Source organism: Coturnix japonica, chromosome 2 (genome assembly GCF_001577835.2).
Source record: "Coturnix japonica isolate 7356 chromosome 2, Coturnix japonica 2.1, whole genome shotgun sequence".
NCBI lineage: Eukaryota > Metazoa > Chordata > Aves > Galliformes > Phasianidae > Coturnix > Coturnix japonica.
In genome coordinates, this window is record NC_029517.1 from 70,798,678 (window position 1) to 70,818,037 (window position 19,360).

Here is a 19,360-nt window from a genome sequence, read left to right on the forward strand (position 1 = left end):
CAGGGAGCTGAGCCGGGCTGTGTTGTGGCGGGCGCCGTGCGCCCATGCTTCGTTCCATACTGCTGCCCCGCGCCCTACGCCGCCTCCGCGGCTGGCCGGGCGGCGGGCCCCTCCTCCGGGCCGCCCCGGGGCTGCTGCTGGGCCAGGGCCGGCCACCGGGTGTTCGGGGACTGTGCTGGGGTGAGCGGCGGCGGGCGGGCGGGGAGGGCTCGCTGCAGGCCGGGCGGGCGCTTCGGAAGGGAAGGATCAAACTGCGGCGGTATCGCGGGTGGTGCCGGGTTCCGGCAGTGCTGGAACATCTTTATCTTCCTTCAGGTGAACTTTACCGGCATTTCACTACAGAAGCCTCTCAAGCCACCTTGGCCAGCGTATCTCCTGTGTTTGCAGTGGTAAGTGCAGGCGGTCCAGAAGTGTTTGGACAAGACGCTGTGTGTGTCCCTTCCGAGTCAGGGGTTGAATGCAATGATCCCCTTCCAACTCAGTGTGTTCTGTGGTTCTATGATGTTTCTGTTGCTTCTGTTCTGATCTGGGGACCAGCTGTGGCACACGGGTCTCATCATGATGAATTTCCAAGATAAAGCATTTGCTGGAAGTTCTCTTACTGTATTTGTGAAGTCAAATAAGCCCTTATAAATGACTGCGGTTCGAAGTCAAGTTTGCTGAGGCTTACTTATGGCTTTCACAAATATTATTGCTGTGTCGTACCAGCTGTAAGCCTAAACAAAGGCATACACTGGTTTTGGTTGCTGTGTGCACAAACACAGCGCAATGCGTGGCTGCAAAATCTTAGTTGAGATGAAACAGTGTGGAAGGTATAAAAAGTTAGTTATTCTTCATAGCATATTTTCCACTTTTTTCCCACTCTTTTAGATGAAGCTTGACAAGGAGGGGAATGCTACCTTTTTTGGTGAGTTTTTGTCTTGTCTTGTCTTTTTTTTTGTTTTGTCTTGTCTTTTTTTCCTCTTCTTGTTTAAAACTCAGTTAAGTACCTGCATTGCGTATGATCCATCCTAGGAGGGGGGTTGTTCTTTGCTTTCTGCTTTTTAACCAGCATGTTACTTTCCTGCTCTGGTATTTTCCCTCCTGTGGAATTAGATGTGCTTTAACAAACCTACCGCTTTGCTTCTGACACTGTATTAATTATTGTGGCATTGAGGAGTCAGTGGGATGAAAATGGTTTTAAAGATTGCATGGCTTTTTTTTCTTCTGTGGGACTGAGAAACAGCCTAAAATGCAGTTTTAGGGCATACATGCTGTCTCATAAACATCTTCATATGAAAATATTTTTATGATAGAGAAAAAGAAAACAGAATTGTACCAGGAACTGGGTCTTCAAGCTCGAGATCTGAGATTTCAGCACCTTATGAGCATTGCAACTAGGAACAACAGGATCATCATGAGAATGGAGGTAATGACTTCCCTATAACCCAGCATAAACTTGAACCATCTTTGCTTTGCCTCACACGTCCTTATGCAACTCTTTTACTAGAAGCTTTCTGTGACATGTAATCCAACAGTAAATGTGTCTTTGGAGCTCTGCCTCCTTGACCATACCCCATTAGTGCAGGGTTGGATTTGAACAATCTGGAGTGCACTGGGAGCTCACGGTTAATGAGATTCTGTTATTTTCCTGCCTGTAAAGACATTTGAGGAGTGGCATTATCTAAGTCTAGTTTACATAATAACAAGGTTTGAAATCTTCAGAGGTTTCTTTTCCAGACTTTTACATGTATACTGTCTTTTCCAGTTCTTGAAGGCTGTCATAACACCGGAGTTTCTTCTGATATTAGATTATCGTAATTTAAATCTGGAACATTGGCTCTTCACTGAACTGACATCTCAGCTGTCTGGGGAAGGTCAACTAGTTACATATTCCCTGCCCTTTGAATTCCGAGCCATAGAAGCAATACTGCAGTACCGGGTGAGCTGTCTGCATTTTAAGTTGTGGCGAAGCTTTTGCTTCATAGGAAAGATGATGATTTTCTTCTTATGTTAATATTTATATCGTTTGTAATAATGTATGTATTCCGTGCTTGGTGTAGGAGGTTGCTGGGGTTGTTGTGTTTTTTAAGGTTTTTGTATTTCCATTTCTTCCCCTCAAAAGTGCTAATTGGAAATTTCATGGAGGGAACAACTTGCATATGGATGCAGTAGCTCCGTCATCACTTGGAAAAACAAATAACTAATTAGAGCACCTTTCTAAAGACGTGCTATAGTTGAAATAGAATGTTGTGCAGAGGCACTGAGGGCTACTTGGGCAGTGAGTTCTAGCTACCCTTAAAATCTATGCTAGCTAATAGTAATATGACATTCCTAGATAAATAGTGTTTTACTCATCATTGAGTTTCAGTCCAGTGCAAACCACTTTTATAAATGCTTAATTTTGCGCTGGTTTTACCTATCTGCAGGTAAATCCATGCAGCAAGAATTGCCTGGATGTTTGAAAATAGATTGTATTAACTGTGATTACTGTGAATTCTGTATTTAGACAGTCAAGCCAGTTGTCCAAGCCACTCTAAAAGGATTGTTTTAATTCTTATGAAGGATCGTGTTGTTATCTAGATCAGCAGACTGCAAGGGAGACTTAATACTTTGCAGCCTCAGATCCTTGAGACACTGGAAGCTCTAGTGGATCCCAAGCTTTTGTCTGTGGATAGGAGTAAACTCCACATTCTCCTGCAAAATGGCAAGAGGTAAATAAGCTGTGCAGAGACTAGAAAGTGACCATAGAAAATTATATGCGATGAAAATGTTAGAAAAATGATATCTCTTATGAATTTCATAGATCGCTGTAGTGCTGAGTTGTGCATCTTGTAAATGTGAAAAACAAAATATGAAATACCTAGTGATATGGGGAAATACAGACAATCCATTCTGGTTTGTCAGAAAAGCAGTTGAGCTTCTTAAGTAACACACCTAATGCAACAAAATAACATCTAAGAGAACAAAATAACACCTAGTTAAACAAAATAGCATTGTAAGAGTAATCCCTGTGCTGTAAAACCAGGCTAGCCCTTGGTTTTGTGCTTTATGGTTACTAATACTAGTTCACTGGTATCCTTAATGTATTAACCTGTCTTAATGGTTAGTGCAGATATGCACTTCCTACTTGCTCACAGAGTGCTTTTTTTTTCTTCTTTTTCCTGATTTTTAAATCTGATTTAAAGCTGAATCTTCCAGCTGTGTTAGTAGCTCTGGTGCTCAGATTGGTGCTACTGCTAAACGTATGGTACAAAAGAGGTTTTTTAGAGCAACTCTCAAAGCCTTCCCTGAGAATTCAGACTGTCAAGGGCGCTGTCAGACTTTTATGAAAACGACCTCTATATGATGGTGCCAGTGGGATTACTGACCTTCTGCCTGTTCTTTCTTCAGCTTATCAGAACTGGAAACTGACCTTAAGGTTTTCAAAGAAACAATTCTGGAGATCTTAGATGAAGAAGAATTAATAGAAGAGCTCTGTCTGTCTAAATGGACTGATCCGCAAGTATTGTATGTATATGATGAAACCACATACTTTTGAAAAAATGCCTTTTGCTTAAGGAGAACTTGATTAGTGACCTGAATGTTCCCCTCCAAGGAAAAAAAAAAAAAAAAAAGTCTTCTTTAATATTTAAAAAACTGGTATCCTGGAAATGGGATGTGATCTGCACTTGTGATGCATCTGCTGGAATGGTACTGGGGAACCTTTGAATTCCAGGCTGTTCCTAATTCTTTGTCTTGCCTTTTGCTAGCAGCCATTGTTTGGCCTTTATATGAGCTGCTAGCAGATCTCTTCTTCTTATAGTAAAATTATGTGGGGTACACTAAGAAGAGATACTAACGTCACTTTCCACTCTCATGTGAGGAGAAAGGTAAAGTAATTTCTGCAAGACATGGCCGCTGAATGAGTCCACAAGAGGTGATGTGAGGTTGTGAAGAGTGCTGGAGACATGCAGTGGGATGTTGTGAGGAGTCTTTGCAAGCACACTTGCATATACTGTCCAGAACAGTGTCTTTGTGTACAGGCTGGCAGTGTGTGGACAGCAATTTGGAGCCTAGGGCACAAAGTTTGTGTCATGTGATGAAATCAAAAGGCTTATCTGAGGAGGTCTGAAGGAACACATGTAGCAGGCATGTTGATGCTGTCAGAGATCAGTTGCAACAGGAAGAAGGAAAAGATGAAGCAAACATCCTATCATTTTGTGAGGAACAGTGGCGTGTCAAAGACTTATGAGACTGATGGAGGCTGATTTCTGAAAGGAAGTCAGGTGGCACTTGTTTTCAAGTTTTTGTGGCTACTGTCTTCCTTTTTGCAGATACAGATGAACCAATATAAAGATAGTCATCAAACAGGAGCTTGAAATGAATCTGTAGAGTAGCAGATAGTACTCTAGGGCTTTCAGATCCCCAGCCTAGCTCCTCTGCATGAGATAAGAAAAACCTCTAGATGTGTAAGACTCTGAAATCAGCCTGACTTTCTGCTTCTTAAGTGAGATATAAGAGGCCCTGTTAAAGGTCCCCAGGGAGCTTAAGTGTGTTGATTCTTAAGATATACCATTAACTTTCTTTGAAAAGCATTTCAGAGTGTCAGCAATGCCAGAAAGAGATTCTATAGAAAGTTTAATCTCTTTGGAGAAAATAAGCTATTCCATGAAAGAAAAAAGAAGGTGAAATACCTTCCTGGCTTTTCTGCTAATTTCTGATCTCTTCTGGATCTTGGGTATCTCAGCTTTTATCTTCATGGTAAAGAATCCAGCATACTGCCATACATATCTGTTCTAGAGAAGGCTGCTGCCTTGTCATTCTAGACCACATGTGCCCAGCTTGTTACTCTTACCTTTTTGTTGCCTTCTTTTTAAGTGTTTTAATAATAATAATAATAATAATAAAAGAAAAATGAAATGATATATTGTTACTTATATACCTTAGCTATATTATATATTTAGTATATGGCCTAAGACAGTTCCCTTTCACTCAGTGTGATCCAGGCAAGTCAACAGGGTGGACACCCATGTCCTAGACCATACAGTAACATCAAAGTCACTCAGACTTCATTTAAAAGAGCAGCAGCATCTGTATGACACTCACCTTTATAGGCAGCTTCATACTCACAAGTTTTGCGGTAATTACTATGTAATATGTATAGCTAAAACAGCTCACAATTAAATTGTTTGAATGCACACCCAAATCACATCCTTTACTGTGTGGTTGTGTGCTGACTTTGGTTTGTTAATCCTTGGAGTTTTTGACTGTGCCATTACCAGCTTCCACCACTTGAGGGCACCAAGAAATTACCTCCTTCCAAAATTGTCAGCTGTTCATAATTTAATATCAGAAAAAGTTATATTTCTGTTGTCATACATGCCTTGAGCACATCAAATGCTAACTCGAAACAACTGGCTGCCTGTACTGCCCAGCTGATGGGAGGTGGGGAAAGCATTTTATGCTATATGCATTAGTGGAGACTCCTTTCTCAATTTAAAAACTTGGATTATGAGGTCTAGTGTCAGTACTCCTGTCTGTTGCTTACAACTCTTTAACGGGCCTCATCTTAACGCATTGATAATGCACTCTGGTGCAACACATGCCTAACCAGAAAAATATCAATTGTTGTTCACAGTGAGGAGAGCATGTCTGGGATTGACCACGCAGAAGAAATGGAGCTGCTGCTGGAGAACTACTACAGACAGGCAGAAGATCTTGCGAATGAAGCTCGTGAGCTCAGAGTATTGATTGATGATTCAGAAAGTATAATATTTATCAACCTGGACAGGTTAGCTGTGCTGTCTTTTGGACTGACAAAAGCTGAACAGAACGCTACCAGTTCTTTCTCAAATCACTGCTGAAGAGTGGAGAATTCCATTGTTATGAGGGTTTGAATGGACTTGCAGTGAGCAGAACTGAAATTCATATTTAAATAAGAGTCTGTCTGGGCTACTTAGGTGTGCAGTCCAAGTTGCATTATCACCCTAACGAGTGATTTGAGAATGAATGTACTTCTTTCTCTGTGTTATTGTTTACTGCATATTAGTTTTTAACTGAAAGGTAATTGTAGCTTGCATTTGGAAGTGCACACCACATTGTATTTGAGGTTAGTTTTTAATGTCCTTCTCTTTACTGAGGAGTTATCTGTAGAAGTAATTGATGGATGCTGTATCAGGAAACCATAGAAAATTATTTATGGAAGGAGTTGAAAATGGAATTCCTCAAAACAGGCTTAATGTTATAGTGCAGCATTTACTTATTCTGCTTCCTTGTAAGTATATTAATTTTCAAAATAACAAACCTGTTGTTGACTATGAATACTCACATAAATTTTAGCCAACTGGTAGTGAGAAAGTAATGAGAAGAGAGAGAAAGTTCCTTGGAATTTTACTGTTATTCTGTGCATGTACCTGTAAGAAACAAAAGAAGGCAGAAAGTATGCTGACGGTTACACAGAACCTCCTGTGTTAGATTTATACTGACACAGCAATTTCAAAGTGAAAGCCGCCTTATACTTTCATTTCATCATTTGACACCATGCAGCCTAATTTCAGCATGTCTTTTTGTTGTTTTATTTTTGATACATGCTGTATGGAATTTATGCAGCAGATAATTTTTGGATTCCCCTTACAGATATTTCTTCCTTCTTTAGCCATCGTAATGTGATGATGAGACTGAATTTGCAGCTGACTATGGGGACTTTCTCTCTTTCACTCTTTGGACTCATAGGAGTTGCATTTGGTATGAACTTGGAATCATCTCTTGAAGAGGTAAGAAATGAGTGTTGCTTTTATCTATGACATAAAATTAATTCCCTGCTCCTATGGTGCGTTTTAAATTCAGTAAGACTCAATTTTTGCTGTAGGTAGAGCCCTAGATCTATGTTAGTGTGCAAAATAAGGTATTTTAAGAAAGTAATTCACATTAGTGCAGTCGTCTTTTTGAAAGCAAATTAGTTTGTGGCTTGTAGCACCGTATTACAGTCTTTTTTTGGTCTGCATCCAAGAAAAAAGAAACAATAGAAGTATGTTTAAATACGGATTGACTATAAAGCAACGTTCAGGTTTCTTTAACAATTGCTTATGCTTTTGAAGAGCCCAGCATAGTCTTCCAGATGCAAGCTGTCTGTCAAATAACCAAGCCATTCCCAGCACACCAGAGGGAAGGGCTCTACTGTCAGTTATGTGGTTATTCGTAGACTGGTGATAGTATTTGCTGTTTTAAGAGATGTTAAAAAAATCAACAGCCAAACCAGAAAGACCTCTTCTTTTCCAGATCCATTAAACAGAATGGTTGAATTTCCAGTCTCCTAATGAGGAAAGGAAAACCACATTGGACGTTAAGAAAATACCCAAATACCTTTGCTATAAAACAGCCCTTTTTCCATGGTGTGTTCTGAGCTATTAAGGATAGTTTACCACTTTCTTCCTGTAGAGGAGAAGAATGCTGCTGGGGAGTGAGAGGTTTTCTTTGGATAATTGCTTTTCTGAAGTGAGAATTATGTGACTAATGGCAGCGTTCTGCTTTCAGGACCCCAGGATCTTTTGGCTGGTAACTGGGATTATGTTTCTGGGAAGTGGCCTGATATGGCGGCGTTTGCTTTCCTTCCTTGGTCGGCACCTGGAACCTTCATTACCTCCTCATGTATGTATGGCTGTTTAGGATTTCTGCTTGTACAATTCATCTTTAAAAGAGGAAGCACACAGTTGTAGAGGGGTGGATCATAAAGCTTGTGAGGAATTAAGCTAGGTCTTTCTTCCTTGACTTGATGTAGAAGGTTCTCCCTGGTGGGAGCAGACAATATAGGAAGCCTAATACTGGCAAAGATATCTGAGCAGTAAGATATTGCAGGCTTTTGAGAGATGCCTTATTTACTTCTGTGTAGGAGCCAGAGGGAAGCTGAGGATTATGGGAGAAGCAGCCATAACCTGTCTTCTCAGCTGCTGCAGCAGTCTCTTCTTAGTGGGGCACCTAAGGGATGCTGCTCTCCTCCTCCCACCTGCATGCTAACACTGGATCTGTGATCCCTTTCTCATAAGAGATGAAGATAAAAGGAAGATGAGGACAGGTACTAGCTGCAACATCTTTCTGAAGAATGGTGCTGTGGTTGTGATGTCCCAATGCTTCAAAATTTGCTGTAGCTTCTCACATGCAAGGCAGCTGTCCTTGCCATTTATGCTAATGGCATCGTAGAGACATATTTCACCAAGATGTGTGAAAATTTCCAAGGAGGCAGTCATCAGGATAGAAAAACTTTGTATGAGTTATTTTACTTGTTCACTACTCTTTGCTGCCAAAAGTTAGTGGGCTATATTGTCTGTCTATGCTCTGCACGCTCACAGTTGTAACGAGAGTAGCAGTAGACTCAAAAGTTATGTTCCTGTAAGTGACCAAGAAAGGAGAGACCCAGATTAGGCTCCCTTTCTTCCCTCCCTTCCCTTGCCATTAAGAGGCAGATGGATGTAGTTCATTGTTGATTGTTAATTGTGGCTACAAGTAACACAATTATCCTCAAGCATTGCTTGAGAGCAACTGCAGCGTGTATTGACTGTCTTGGAGAATTGTTCTGAAAGAACAGTATCTGTCTCATCCCTACTGAAAATAAGAGGAGAAAAAGCAGGATTCAGGCCTCTCTTGATTCCCTTCTGTATATAGAGCAATTCCTCATGTAATCAGAGGCTGTTTTGTATCTTGCTTAGGTTCCTGCAGTTCTGAAGAAATCCCAACCAGCAGCTCAAAGAGTGGAGATAAAGAGCAGCCTTAAAACAGAAACGTTTGGACTGAGCAGAAGCACACTGGCAAACCAATAGGAAGAGCAGGAATGAAGAGATAATTACTGTTACAGGGTGAAGTTTGGACACTTTCATTTTTTTCCCCTCTTCCTTTCTGAAAATATTAAGAATTTATAAACTTGCTAATTTAATACACATTTTATGCCAAAAACTGGGGTGATATTTTAATGCTCACACACAAAAGGAGGGGAACTGAAGGGAGAACAGTGACATGCTTTCCACAGTAGCCTTGCCTCCACCTGATCTACGTTCAATTGGATTTATGTGTCTCATGCACATACTTGTTACAAGTTTCTTTCCAACATTTCTTCATGTAACGGGTTTTCTTAAAGAGCAGCATCCTCGGCTTAAGGATGACAGCAGTCAGCATTCATCAGTAATGGTTCTCTGATTCTGAGCTGCAGGTTTAGGAATCTGCCTTCAACTACCAAAGAAAAACCTACCCCTAACGTGTCCTCCTTATTTATTTTTAAAGCTCTGCTAAATGAAGATAAGACTTACTGGTGGCATTACTTAACAATTTAAGTTCAAACTATATGCACACTTAATAACTTGAAAAGCAGGTCTATTAATAATGTGGACTGTAGTTGTTACCTGCTGCTATTTCAGTATGCATTGACATAGCCTGTGTCCTGTGCTGGACTGAAACAGTAAAATCCTTACTGTCACATGTTCTTTCTTAGGGTTCATCTTCGAGTCCTCTGAGGGCATGGCTCTCTACTGGCTTGTTTCAGTCTGTAGAGGAATTAAAAATATCTTTCCAAATCAGGTTGCTAACTGTCTGGGTTTTTGTTTATGCTTTTTTAACCTCAGTAACGCACAGTGTTACATCAGCTCCCCAGGTGCCACCAGATTAATTGGTGTACTTGCAGGAGCTGGTAAGACAGCTGTAGCTGAGATCAGTCTGACTCAAAAGTAATGAGTCTATAATGGAAAGGGTATGTAAGTCAGCATTATGCAAGCCTGTGATTTTAGTTATGTTTAAATTGTACTTAATACTATTTAAGTATTATTAAGAGTTCTTTGTGTGTGACTTCAACTACATGTATAAAAAGCATAAGAAAGTGAGAAAAATTACTGGTCCTTATAATGCTTTTAAGGTTTGGGGTGATTATTTTTGCAGCAGGTAGAGATGCAAGAAGAAAAAACCCACAGCTCCTAAACTTAGTTTATTTTATTTTAGTAGAAATCTAGTTGTTTTATTTTTTTCTAGCAGAAAAAACAGTGGCTCTGATACCGTCACCGATAAATGCTGAGAAAGTGCAGCAGGCAATGGGATATGGATGCAGACAGTTCTGACAGAGTAATAAGTTGTATTAAACCAGAACTGAAATGCATTTGTGTGGCTGGTTGTAAGTTTAAGTGAAAACTTTCTATGCTATGTCCTCTGTGCAGAGAGAGTCTATTGAGTAATACGTTGACTCCTTTTCCTGTGCGTAACTACTTACAGCATAATCAAAGCACTGTCAGAAAGACAGTTCTCTGTCTGAGCTACAGGGGAGAAAAAGATATCAAGATGTATAGTTGGAATAATACAAATGTATAGTTGTAATTACAGAGTAAATGGATAGCCAGAGGGTATCTAAGAAAAGACTCACCAGTTCTGAGGCTTTCAGTCAAGATGGATGCTCACCAATGTTGCAGCTCTCCACAAAGGAGTGATCTCCAGAAAGAGATGCTACCTTAGTGGTGGTCAGCCCTTAAATGGGATCTAGGAGAGGTGGAGTCGAGCTCCACCCCTTCCGGAAGCACAGCTGAATTACCTTCACCTGTGCTCCTGCAGCTGACTCATCACTTGCCTCAGATGGTTAATCAGAGGTTCAGGCTGTGATCAACAGTTTCCCTTACATAAGGCATCAACTAGCAGTAATTTTGGGGAAGGAACATGATTTTGATGTATTTCAAGCTTGCTTAATTGTTAGCTCTGTAGTAAGCAGTAGGGTGTTTGCTGCTAAACACAGATTAATAAATTCTTTTGGTTAACCTCACAACAAAAAGTTGTTTTGGTAATTCACTTGTGAAAATTTGCCAGCATTTAAGACCAGTGAGCATCCCTCACTCCCTGGATACTATGTGAGGTGCTACCTAGCTGTCTGTAATACACACCTACTGAAGTTTGCTGTCTTGGTTTTTTTTTTTGTTGGCTTGTTAGAGGCTAAGGAAAGTATCACAGATAGATAGTGCAGTTTTTTCCTTAAAAGACCAGTTTTGCCCTAGTCTTAAAGACTACTGTGACTATTCAGAGTGAGTAGACAAAAAGCCTTCCACCAAGTCGAGCTTTCGCTGAACTTCTCTCTGCTGCCACTACAACTTCTTTCTGTGGAGACAGATACGGAAAAAAGGTCAAAAAGGTGCAACTACAGGTGAAAGATTGCTTCAAGCTTCCCTAATGGAAACTAGATTTTGTTTTAGTATCATATAAACATGATATGAGAAGAAATGGGAAAGCCACCCACCTCATTTGAACAGCATTTAACAAAACAATTTGATGAACAGACTTGATTTCATTTGGGAAATACTAGATCTGGTCAGATCTTTTGGCAACATAAACTCTCAGAAGCTGAAGTTTAGACTGACCTGATGCCATTGCAAAAGAGCACAAATGACTGGAAAAATTCCTCACCTGCACTCATGCAGAAACTAGCAGCAATGTCTGTGTCTGTTGCTGGATTATAAAGTTCTAACTTAACTTGATGTATTTGCATTTCCAGGTGTTTCTTCATTGCATGTTTAAAGAGCAATGAGTAAGACCTGAGATGTTCACCTATACACATAAGTGACGTAGACAGATGTAATGAAGCGACCAGAAGTAATTATTTTGCCCACCTTTTTTTCAGATTTCACAGTGACAACAGAACTTCCAAATCTTGATTGTTCCTGTAAGATAACGTTTCTCATTATAATGCTGCTTTTTAAAGTGGGACTTTTCCATTTTTCACAGCAGTTTGTTTTCCACTTACCTCAGGAGAAATGAGGACATACTGTGCCTGAAAGGGGAAAAAAAACAAAAACAAAGGCTTGTGAAGAGAACCACAGTAGGAGAGTAGAAGCCCAATGCAATAGCCCTGGCTCCTAAACAGTATAGAAACAGAATCACATAATCGTAGGGGTTGGAAGATACCTCTGGGGATCATCTACTCCAAACCCCATGCTAAATGCAAGTTCCCTAATGTAGGTTGAACAGGGAAGCATCCAGGCAAGTTCTGGATATCTCCAGAGAAGGAGACTCCACAACCTCTCTGGGCAACTCTTTTCAGTGTTCTGTTACCCTCACAGTAAAGTTATTTTTCATGTTCATAAGGAACTTCCTGTGTTCTCGTCTGTGCCAATTGCTTTTTCTTCTGTCACTGTGCAATCTTGAAAAGAGCCTGGAACCTTCCACTTGACTCCAATCCAGTAGATCTACAAGCATTGATAAGATCCCCTCTCAGTCTTCTCCAAACAGAGCAGTCCCAGGTCTCTCACCCGTTCCTAGTAAGGGAGATGCTTCAGGCCACTAATAATCTTTGTGGCCCTCTGGACTCTTTGGAAGTTCCCTGTCTTTCTTGAACTGAGGAGCCCAGAACTGGACCCAGTGCTCCCGAGTGCTTGAGAACAAACAGAAGCCAAATTACACAGATTCCAAAATAGAAATAACTCATTCTTTTCTGAAACCAAGTCCAGTATTTTTTTTTTCATGGGATGTAATTAATTAGCTATCATTATGATCTTACATCATGATTTCACTTTTATGTTTTCTTACCCAGTCCTCAGGACAGGGAGATATCCATGATTTGCAGTGGTCTGTCACATTCCCTGAAGATGTTTGATTTCCATTATAAATGTAAACACGGCCAGCTGCCCCACCCAACAGTACTGTGGTGATATCCTTAGTTCGCAGGGGGGATGTTACAATCATTTCATCTGCAAAAATTAGAATGACATAGCAGATCAAAAGTGAAATAATGCTATATCACAGCAAGAGAGTTTGAAATCAAAACATTTAAATTGGAATGTTGGTATTTAGAGGTGTGTCAGGGTTAAAATGTTTTAATTTCTGTCTAAATTAATTGGGATTTTAGAGATTTCTTCTCGGGAGGCATGATGGAATATTTGTACAAGTATTGTGCAAGTAACTGAGTAAGAAGACTGAGCAAGAAGGCTGCATTCACCACTTGTACATGTGTGACCAGTCTTCTTGCTGCAAAGTGTAAAGCATTTCAACTCTACAGTCTAGATTCATTTAGCTTTACCTAGACCATCATTATCCAGGTCACTTAAGTATATATCTCCTCCAAAGCGAGAAAACCTTCTGTCCCCACTGAAAGTACTGAGCAAGGAAGGCTTGGTGCCATCTTTCAGATCATATACCAGAGTTAGTCCAGCTTGGTGCAACACCGTGGACAAAAATGAAATCCTAGATAGGCTGTCTAGAAAACAAACACTAAGTTAATCATCAGACATAACAATTCATGTTTAGTACTTAAAACACCTTGACAGCAATAATAATGGCATTACCCAAAATGGACCTAATTAGAAAATGTATGAACCACCCATCAGACAATATATGGCAGTAACACTAGTTAACATAAAAACAATCTCTTAGCAATAAGAATAATAACAGGCAAAACTACATTCTAAGGGCAGATAATAGAGTTCCACGTTTTGATTCATGCATTTCCTTACTATCTAATCCCAGAGTAAACACAAAATGCTATGTTGTTTTAATTCCAAGGAACATGCAGTCTACTTGGAGATCACTGCTACATAAATAGTGCAACATAACAAATGCTATTAATAGAATTTAATCTTAAAGAGTTAAAAAACAAAACATCTTATTGAGGTCTAGTGATGACAGCAATTATTTCTAATTTAAAAAACATACTTTTACATTCTATTGGCAATTAAAATATCCCTTTTCTAACATTTGGTTTTGCCCTTCACTTCCACAGAAACAGATCTCTGAAAGCAGAAATTGGTTGCAGATTTCAGAATGACATACCTGTAGTAGGTGCACCCACCACCAAAACTGTCCTGGTGATCCCAGCCACAGCCATCACGCCACTGGCCAGGGACAAACCCATTCTGCCCATTGCCTGTCAGATTTTAAAAGCACTTATTTCCACAGAATGTCACTCTATTTCAAATTATTTATAAAGCACTATACCACGGAGAGAGCCCTACCTTCTTTCCAGCTATTGTAAACAAGTGCTTCGTGCTTGGTGGGTTATATCCATACACTTTCCCGACACTCTGTCTGACATCTGATGAGAAGGGACTGCACCTTGAATCAGAATATAAAGTGCTCAGATTCAGCTGTCTATTCATCTTAAAATATTTTCTACTTCTAGTTTGGAATAACAGGGCACCTAATCTATTTTAGGAATTCCCATTTAGAAATTTATTTTAGTAATTCTCATGCCTGTTCTAAGAAATTTTAAGATACTTTGGCTATGGACTTTGTCTTATCCTCCACTTATTCAACGCTCAATATATTTTTGTCTTTGATTTGGAGAATGTTACCTCAAAGTAGGTGCTATCTGTAGACACATCTACTTGTTGGCATTTTTTTGCCCTCTCCCTTCCCCTCCCACCAAAAAACTCTGTTTTGGTTTCAGCTGGGACAGAGTTGTTTTCTTTAGAGTGTCCGGTACGATGCTACATTATGGTTTTAGGAGAAAAAACCACGTTGATAACACATCCACATTTACAGTTGACACTAAGCAGTGTGCAAGAGTTTTGTAGGGGGTAGGAGTGCATCTAGCTCTCTTCTGCTCAAAGGACTAGCTGGGCATTGGTTGGAGGGTGGTGAGCAATTATGTGTGCATCGCTTGATATATACAGTTACATATATAAAAGCTTATATCTCATAACTGTTTTCCTTTATCTTAGTAAATAGTTTTATCTCAATCCATGAGTTCTACTTTGTTCTTTTTTTTTCTTCTCTCCCCCATCACACTGGGAAAGGGGAGAATGAATGAACAGCTCCAGTGCTGAGCCATCTGCTAGGTTGAACCACAATAAAACCCCACATATTTTTTGTCTCTAAAAACCAAAGTCCTTACTCTGTAAATACATGAAGAAGGGCAAAGGCATAAAATACAAACAAAAAGACTCTAAAGAAGATAAAGAGGAAACTTCCTGAAAAGCAGAAAGTCTGATCTATTACAAATGTTGACAGAATAGAGGAGAAATAAACAGTGGTTTATAACACACTCAACACAATTCTTCCATGTAGGGCTACCAATCAGCAGTAACGTTGCATTCTCCAGTTGGCAGCTATGAAGTGAAAATCCAAACCAAGCGTAGTTTTCTTCCCCATTTACCATCCAGTTGGCATCCTCTACAGACAGAAGTCCTGACGGACCAGGAAAACATGAATTAAATTTTGTAACCTGGCATACAAAATTCTATTAGCAAACACCCACTGATAAACTCATCCTATGGTGAGAAGTTTCTATTAGTATTCCTGCCATCTATGATATGGCAACAGTTATTGCTTATTTCATTGCAGAGCGATGCTAAATCCACAATGGTACTCTTTCATCAAAGCCTTTGTTTAATGCATCCTGCTTCTAAAGCATCACAATAGCCTACGTGAAGTACGTGACAGCTATCAGTCAAGTCTGCCCTGGAGTGATGAGTCCCTAGGGATAGGTGGATAAGAGGCAATAAATGAGACTAGTTATTGGAACTTATAATAGTTCAGTGTTGGTGGAGGAACATTAAATAATCCATGCCTTAATTTATCAAATCATTCAATCGATGCTTTGGTTAAAAGAAAAAAGTCACTGATGTTTTAAAATGTAAAATGTATTTCAGTTGTGGTTTTCAGTTTTAGATAAAATAGAATAAGCTAAAAAATCCTAGTAGAAATTATTGGAAAACTATGTGGTTCTGATGAAGCTTTGAAAACCTGCATATCTCACCACATCTTATCTTATACTAATTTTATTTAGTCATGTATGTGGTCTTTCCTTCTTCATTCACAGCAGCACCCAACACTCACTAGCTGTTTCACTTGTAGCACTCCCCTTTGTCCACACCAAGGAGCACAAATAAAGACAGAAAACCATCTTTCAAGATACCAGTCAGTCAGTCTTCCTCAGTATCACCAATATGCAACAGAATCCATTATTTCCACAAAATCATCCATTTATTTTTATCTCACAATACTGTTGTTTTGTCTGTGTGCAAACTAATGACTTTAGCAGGCCTGTCTGTCAAAGTAATTAAAATCCATGATTGCGTTCCCAGAAGGAGGATTTCATCTTCCTACGATGTATGTCTGTAAACTTCAAATTTTCACTGATCGGAATCAATTCTTATATTATCAGACAGCATACATGACAGATTGTCAGTACATAGGAAATAGGTACTGATGTAGTATAGGAAAAAAGTGCATGCTCACTAAAAAGAACTTTAGTATTTTTAATTATTTGTATTAGTTATCAAGCTAAATTTCTCAGAAACAGATGACATTTTACATTTAGGTTTTCTTCATCTGATCACCAGGCATTCTATTAAAGATTAATCTGTATGTGAAAATTCTTTGTTTCAAAAAACACTGAACCACTCAAGAAAATGAGACAACTGTTGAGTTCTTCATGACAGAGGACTAATATTGGAAAGGCACCAAGGAAGTCTTTCTATTACATAATTCAGTTCTTATAAAAGACTTGGTTCTTCCTTACATTTGCTGAAAGTGAAACATAGCACGATTCACACAGGCATGATTTCTAGAAGGTGTCAGGTGTGACTTCTAACAGATACTAGATGAACTAAGTAGGGGTGTCGCACAGCTTGATCTGCTATGCAGTAACAATATAGATCTGATCTTATAGTCATGGCCATGAAATAGGGGAGTTCAAGAGCCTGAATGGATTGCAAAAAACAAGTAGAAGGGTAGCAGAGCCTGAACTTCAGGCAAGCAGACTTTAGTTTACTCAACCAATTAGTAATTGGGAAGGTCTGAATCTTTGAATTATTCTTTGAATATAATTCAAATTATAAAAATTGAGTTATTATCAGAATTACTACATCTCAATAACCTTTGAATGATCATGGTGACTAGAAGTGCCAAAAGACTGGACAAAAACAAATGTCACTCCTATCTTTAAGGAGAATACCAGGGACCTTCAGATTAGTCAGCATCCTCTCAGTCCCTAGGGAAGCAATGAGGCACACAGAAAACAAGAAACTAACTAGGAATAGTTACGCATTTTCACTAAAGATCAAACCTGACTATTTTGATAAGCTTCTATAAACAAAACATTGTCTTTACATGTCAGGGGAGAGCAGGAAATATTGTCTTCCTGGACTTCACTAAGGCCTTTGACACTGTCCCTTATAAGATCCTCATAGAGAAGCTGATGAAGTATGGGCTGGATGAGCAGGCAGTGAGGTAGGAAAAAATCCAGCTGAATGACTGAGCTAGAGGGTATTGATCAGTGGTGCAAAGCCTCACTGGAGGCCAGTAAGTAGTTGTATTTCCCAGGGTTCTGTGCTGTTTATAATCTCCATTAACCACCTGGATGATGGGGCAAAGTGTACCCTTAGCAAGATTATGGATGACTCAAAACTGAGAGGAGTGGCTGATAATCTGAATTATCTTATAATTAAGTAGGAACAAATGAACAGTCACATAAAAAAAAAAAAATAGCAGGATTCATTTACCCAATAAATACTACCTTGGTTACTTCTGTTGAAATAAGAGTAAAATGCTGCCACAAATCCTCTCTGCTGCCCTTTACCAGGTGCGTATGGAGAGCCAACAACCAGATCAGCATTTTTATCTCCATCAATATCAGCTGCCAGGAGGGACCAACCAAGATTACAGTAGGAATACTGCAATAGACAGTTTGTTTAAGCCTGAAATGGAACTTAAACCACAAATTATTTAACAAAATAAAGAAGTTTACTTCTAAAGCACTAACTTTATCTGTTTATAATCAAATTACCTTCCAACTCCGTTACTTCAATCTTGTTTTCCTTTTTTGGAGGGCAGTGCTTTCCTGCAGCTCACCCTGCTCCCTCCCCTCTAGCACAAATGTATTTCCCACATACAGCCAACCTCAACAAACATCTGCTTGCATCATCCCCAGTTACATGTCTATATCTCCTTGCAAATAGAAGTTTGATTTCAACATTTTTTCTTTAATCTCACAGGTCCTTTTCCCTTTTACCTCACCTCCTGCTTGTGTAGTCCTGCCTCAGCCTGATCAGATTACCTGACAAGTTATGGTCATATTTGGTTGAGATGCCAAGCCTCTTCCCTTAGTTCCAAAATAGACATACACAGCACCCTGTAATAATAGGAAAAGCAAACACAATATGAAGATTTGCATGTCAGCCCCAATTATGAAACCCCAGGCAAAGATCAGAATGAAATAACTATAAGTACTATTAATACAACTTCATTTTTCTCATCAAAGCTTTTTCATGAATTTGTCTTTTCCACTCCAAGCCTAAAAATACCCATACTGTAATGGATATGGCTATAACCAAGTATGTTCTCGTCATACTGTAGTTTAGGAGCAAGGATGGTATAATGTATATTACATTAACTATATGGAAGTTCTTTTTACTCTAATTTTGTTTAAAATTACTTAAAGCAATGGGATGCGTGTTATTCATAACAAATGCTTACAATTTTACAAGGTTTTAGTCTACATAGAAGCACTGAAATTAGTACTGAGGCAGCTACGTTAGTATTTGAAATTCTGAAGAGCTTTAGACTTAGTAGATGTGCATTAACCTAATAAGTTATGCCTCTCAGTTCAGGTGGAAAGAAAACATTCAGTGACTCTTCACATGAGATAATTTTGTAAGCTTCAAGTTATTAAGCCACTGTAGTTCGATTACTCTAGCATATGTGTTTGTGTTCACATTGCATTTCAGATATTATCTGTTGTCTTGTGACAGCAGATGACAAGGCTTACTGATATGAGGTTCCTTCTATGCTTTTTGTTCGTAACAGAACTCTCAGATTTTACAGGTGGCTTCTAATGTTTCCAGCACATCAGTGCTTCAAAACTGGTATCTGATTTGCACAGAAAGTCCACCAAAAGAAGGACATACAGATAATTTTCATTGACCTAGTCAAAGTATCCACAAATGTTACAAACCTTTCTATTTATATTAAAAAGTAACCTTCAACAACAACAGGTATTCTTTGACTCAGTTCACTATTCTAAGACATAAGCATCAATAAAACTGATCTGTCTAAGAAGGAAAAACACACACACACAAAACAAACAAACACAAAACCTGCATATGACTTACTTTGTAAGTGAGAGAGTGAGATCCCACAGAAGGTGCTCCAATTGCCAGATCTGGCACTCCATCCTCATTGAAGTCCAGGACTGCCAATGCAGAACCAAATCTGCCTGAAGGCTAAAAGAAGAGGGAATGTTCTCATGAACATAACAAATGCTTTGAAGGCAAAACCACCAAAGCATAATGTACATTTGCAATTACAGCACGGGGAACAACTGGAAATAGATATTACAAAAATCCATCCCAAAAATTATGAAGATTTTCTTATCATCATTATTCTCTCAGATAATAACCATATTAGCAATACACTAACTGGGAGTGGTCTGTTCTCTTTGAGGATGTGCTGC

General features: G+C 39.3%; 2 protein-coding genes across 4 annotated transcripts in view; one reads left to right on the forward strand and one right to left on the reverse strand.

Annotated features, from left to right (window-relative positions):
* On the forward strand, positions 1-10,093 carry MRS2 (magnesium transporter MRS2). 2 transcript variants are annotated; one of them, XR_001553313.2, is made up of 12 exons: positions 1-180; positions 316-389; positions 871-907; positions 1,296-1,408; positions 1,748-1,921; positions 2,563-2,693; positions 3,373-3,489; positions 5,600-5,752; positions 6,617-6,734; positions 7,495-7,608; positions 7,850-8,032; positions 8,664-8,774. XR_001553313.2 is itself a non-coding variant. In XM_015854767.2 (11 exons), the coding sequence occupies exons 1-11, from the start codon at positions 45-47 to the stop codon at positions 8,772-8,774; spliced, it is 1,278 nt and encodes a 425-aa protein (XP_015710253.1). In that variant the 5' UTR covers positions 5-44; the 3' UTR covers positions 8,775-10,093. The 2 variants fall into 2 exon arrangements, 1 of the variants encoding a protein (XP_015710253.1); XM_015854767.2 differs by lacking the exon at positions 7,850-8,032 and having other exon boundaries at positions 5-180; positions 8,664-10,093.
* Positions 9,921-19,360, reverse strand: part of GPLD1 (glycosylphosphatidylinositol specific phospholipase D1) — a 21,940-nt gene continuing 12,500 nt past the window's right edge. For both annotated transcript variants that reach the window (XM_015854764.2, XM_015854765.2), the window contains exons 15-25: positions 19,020-19,130; positions 17,966-18,040; positions 17,426-17,582; positions 14,952-15,093; positions 13,920-14,019; positions 13,738-13,831; positions 12,989-13,165; positions 12,499-12,659; positions 11,717-11,743; positions 11,583-11,633; positions 9,921-11,073 (exon numbers count right to left, since the gene is read on the reverse strand). In XM_015854764.2, the coding sequence (XP_015710250.1) occupies positions 10,996-11,073; positions 11,583-11,633; positions 11,717-11,743; positions 12,499-12,659; positions 12,989-13,165; positions 13,738-13,831; positions 13,920-14,019; positions 14,952-15,093; positions 17,426-17,582; positions 17,966-18,040; positions 19,020-19,130 (1,173 nt within the window). In that variant the 3' untranslated portion in view covers positions 9,921-10,995. The remainder of the gene's footprint in view (positions 11,074-11,582; positions 11,634-11,716; positions 11,744-12,498; positions 12,660-12,988; positions 13,166-13,737; positions 13,832-13,919; positions 14,020-14,951; positions 15,094-17,425; positions 17,583-17,965; positions 18,041-19,019; positions 19,131-19,360) is intronic.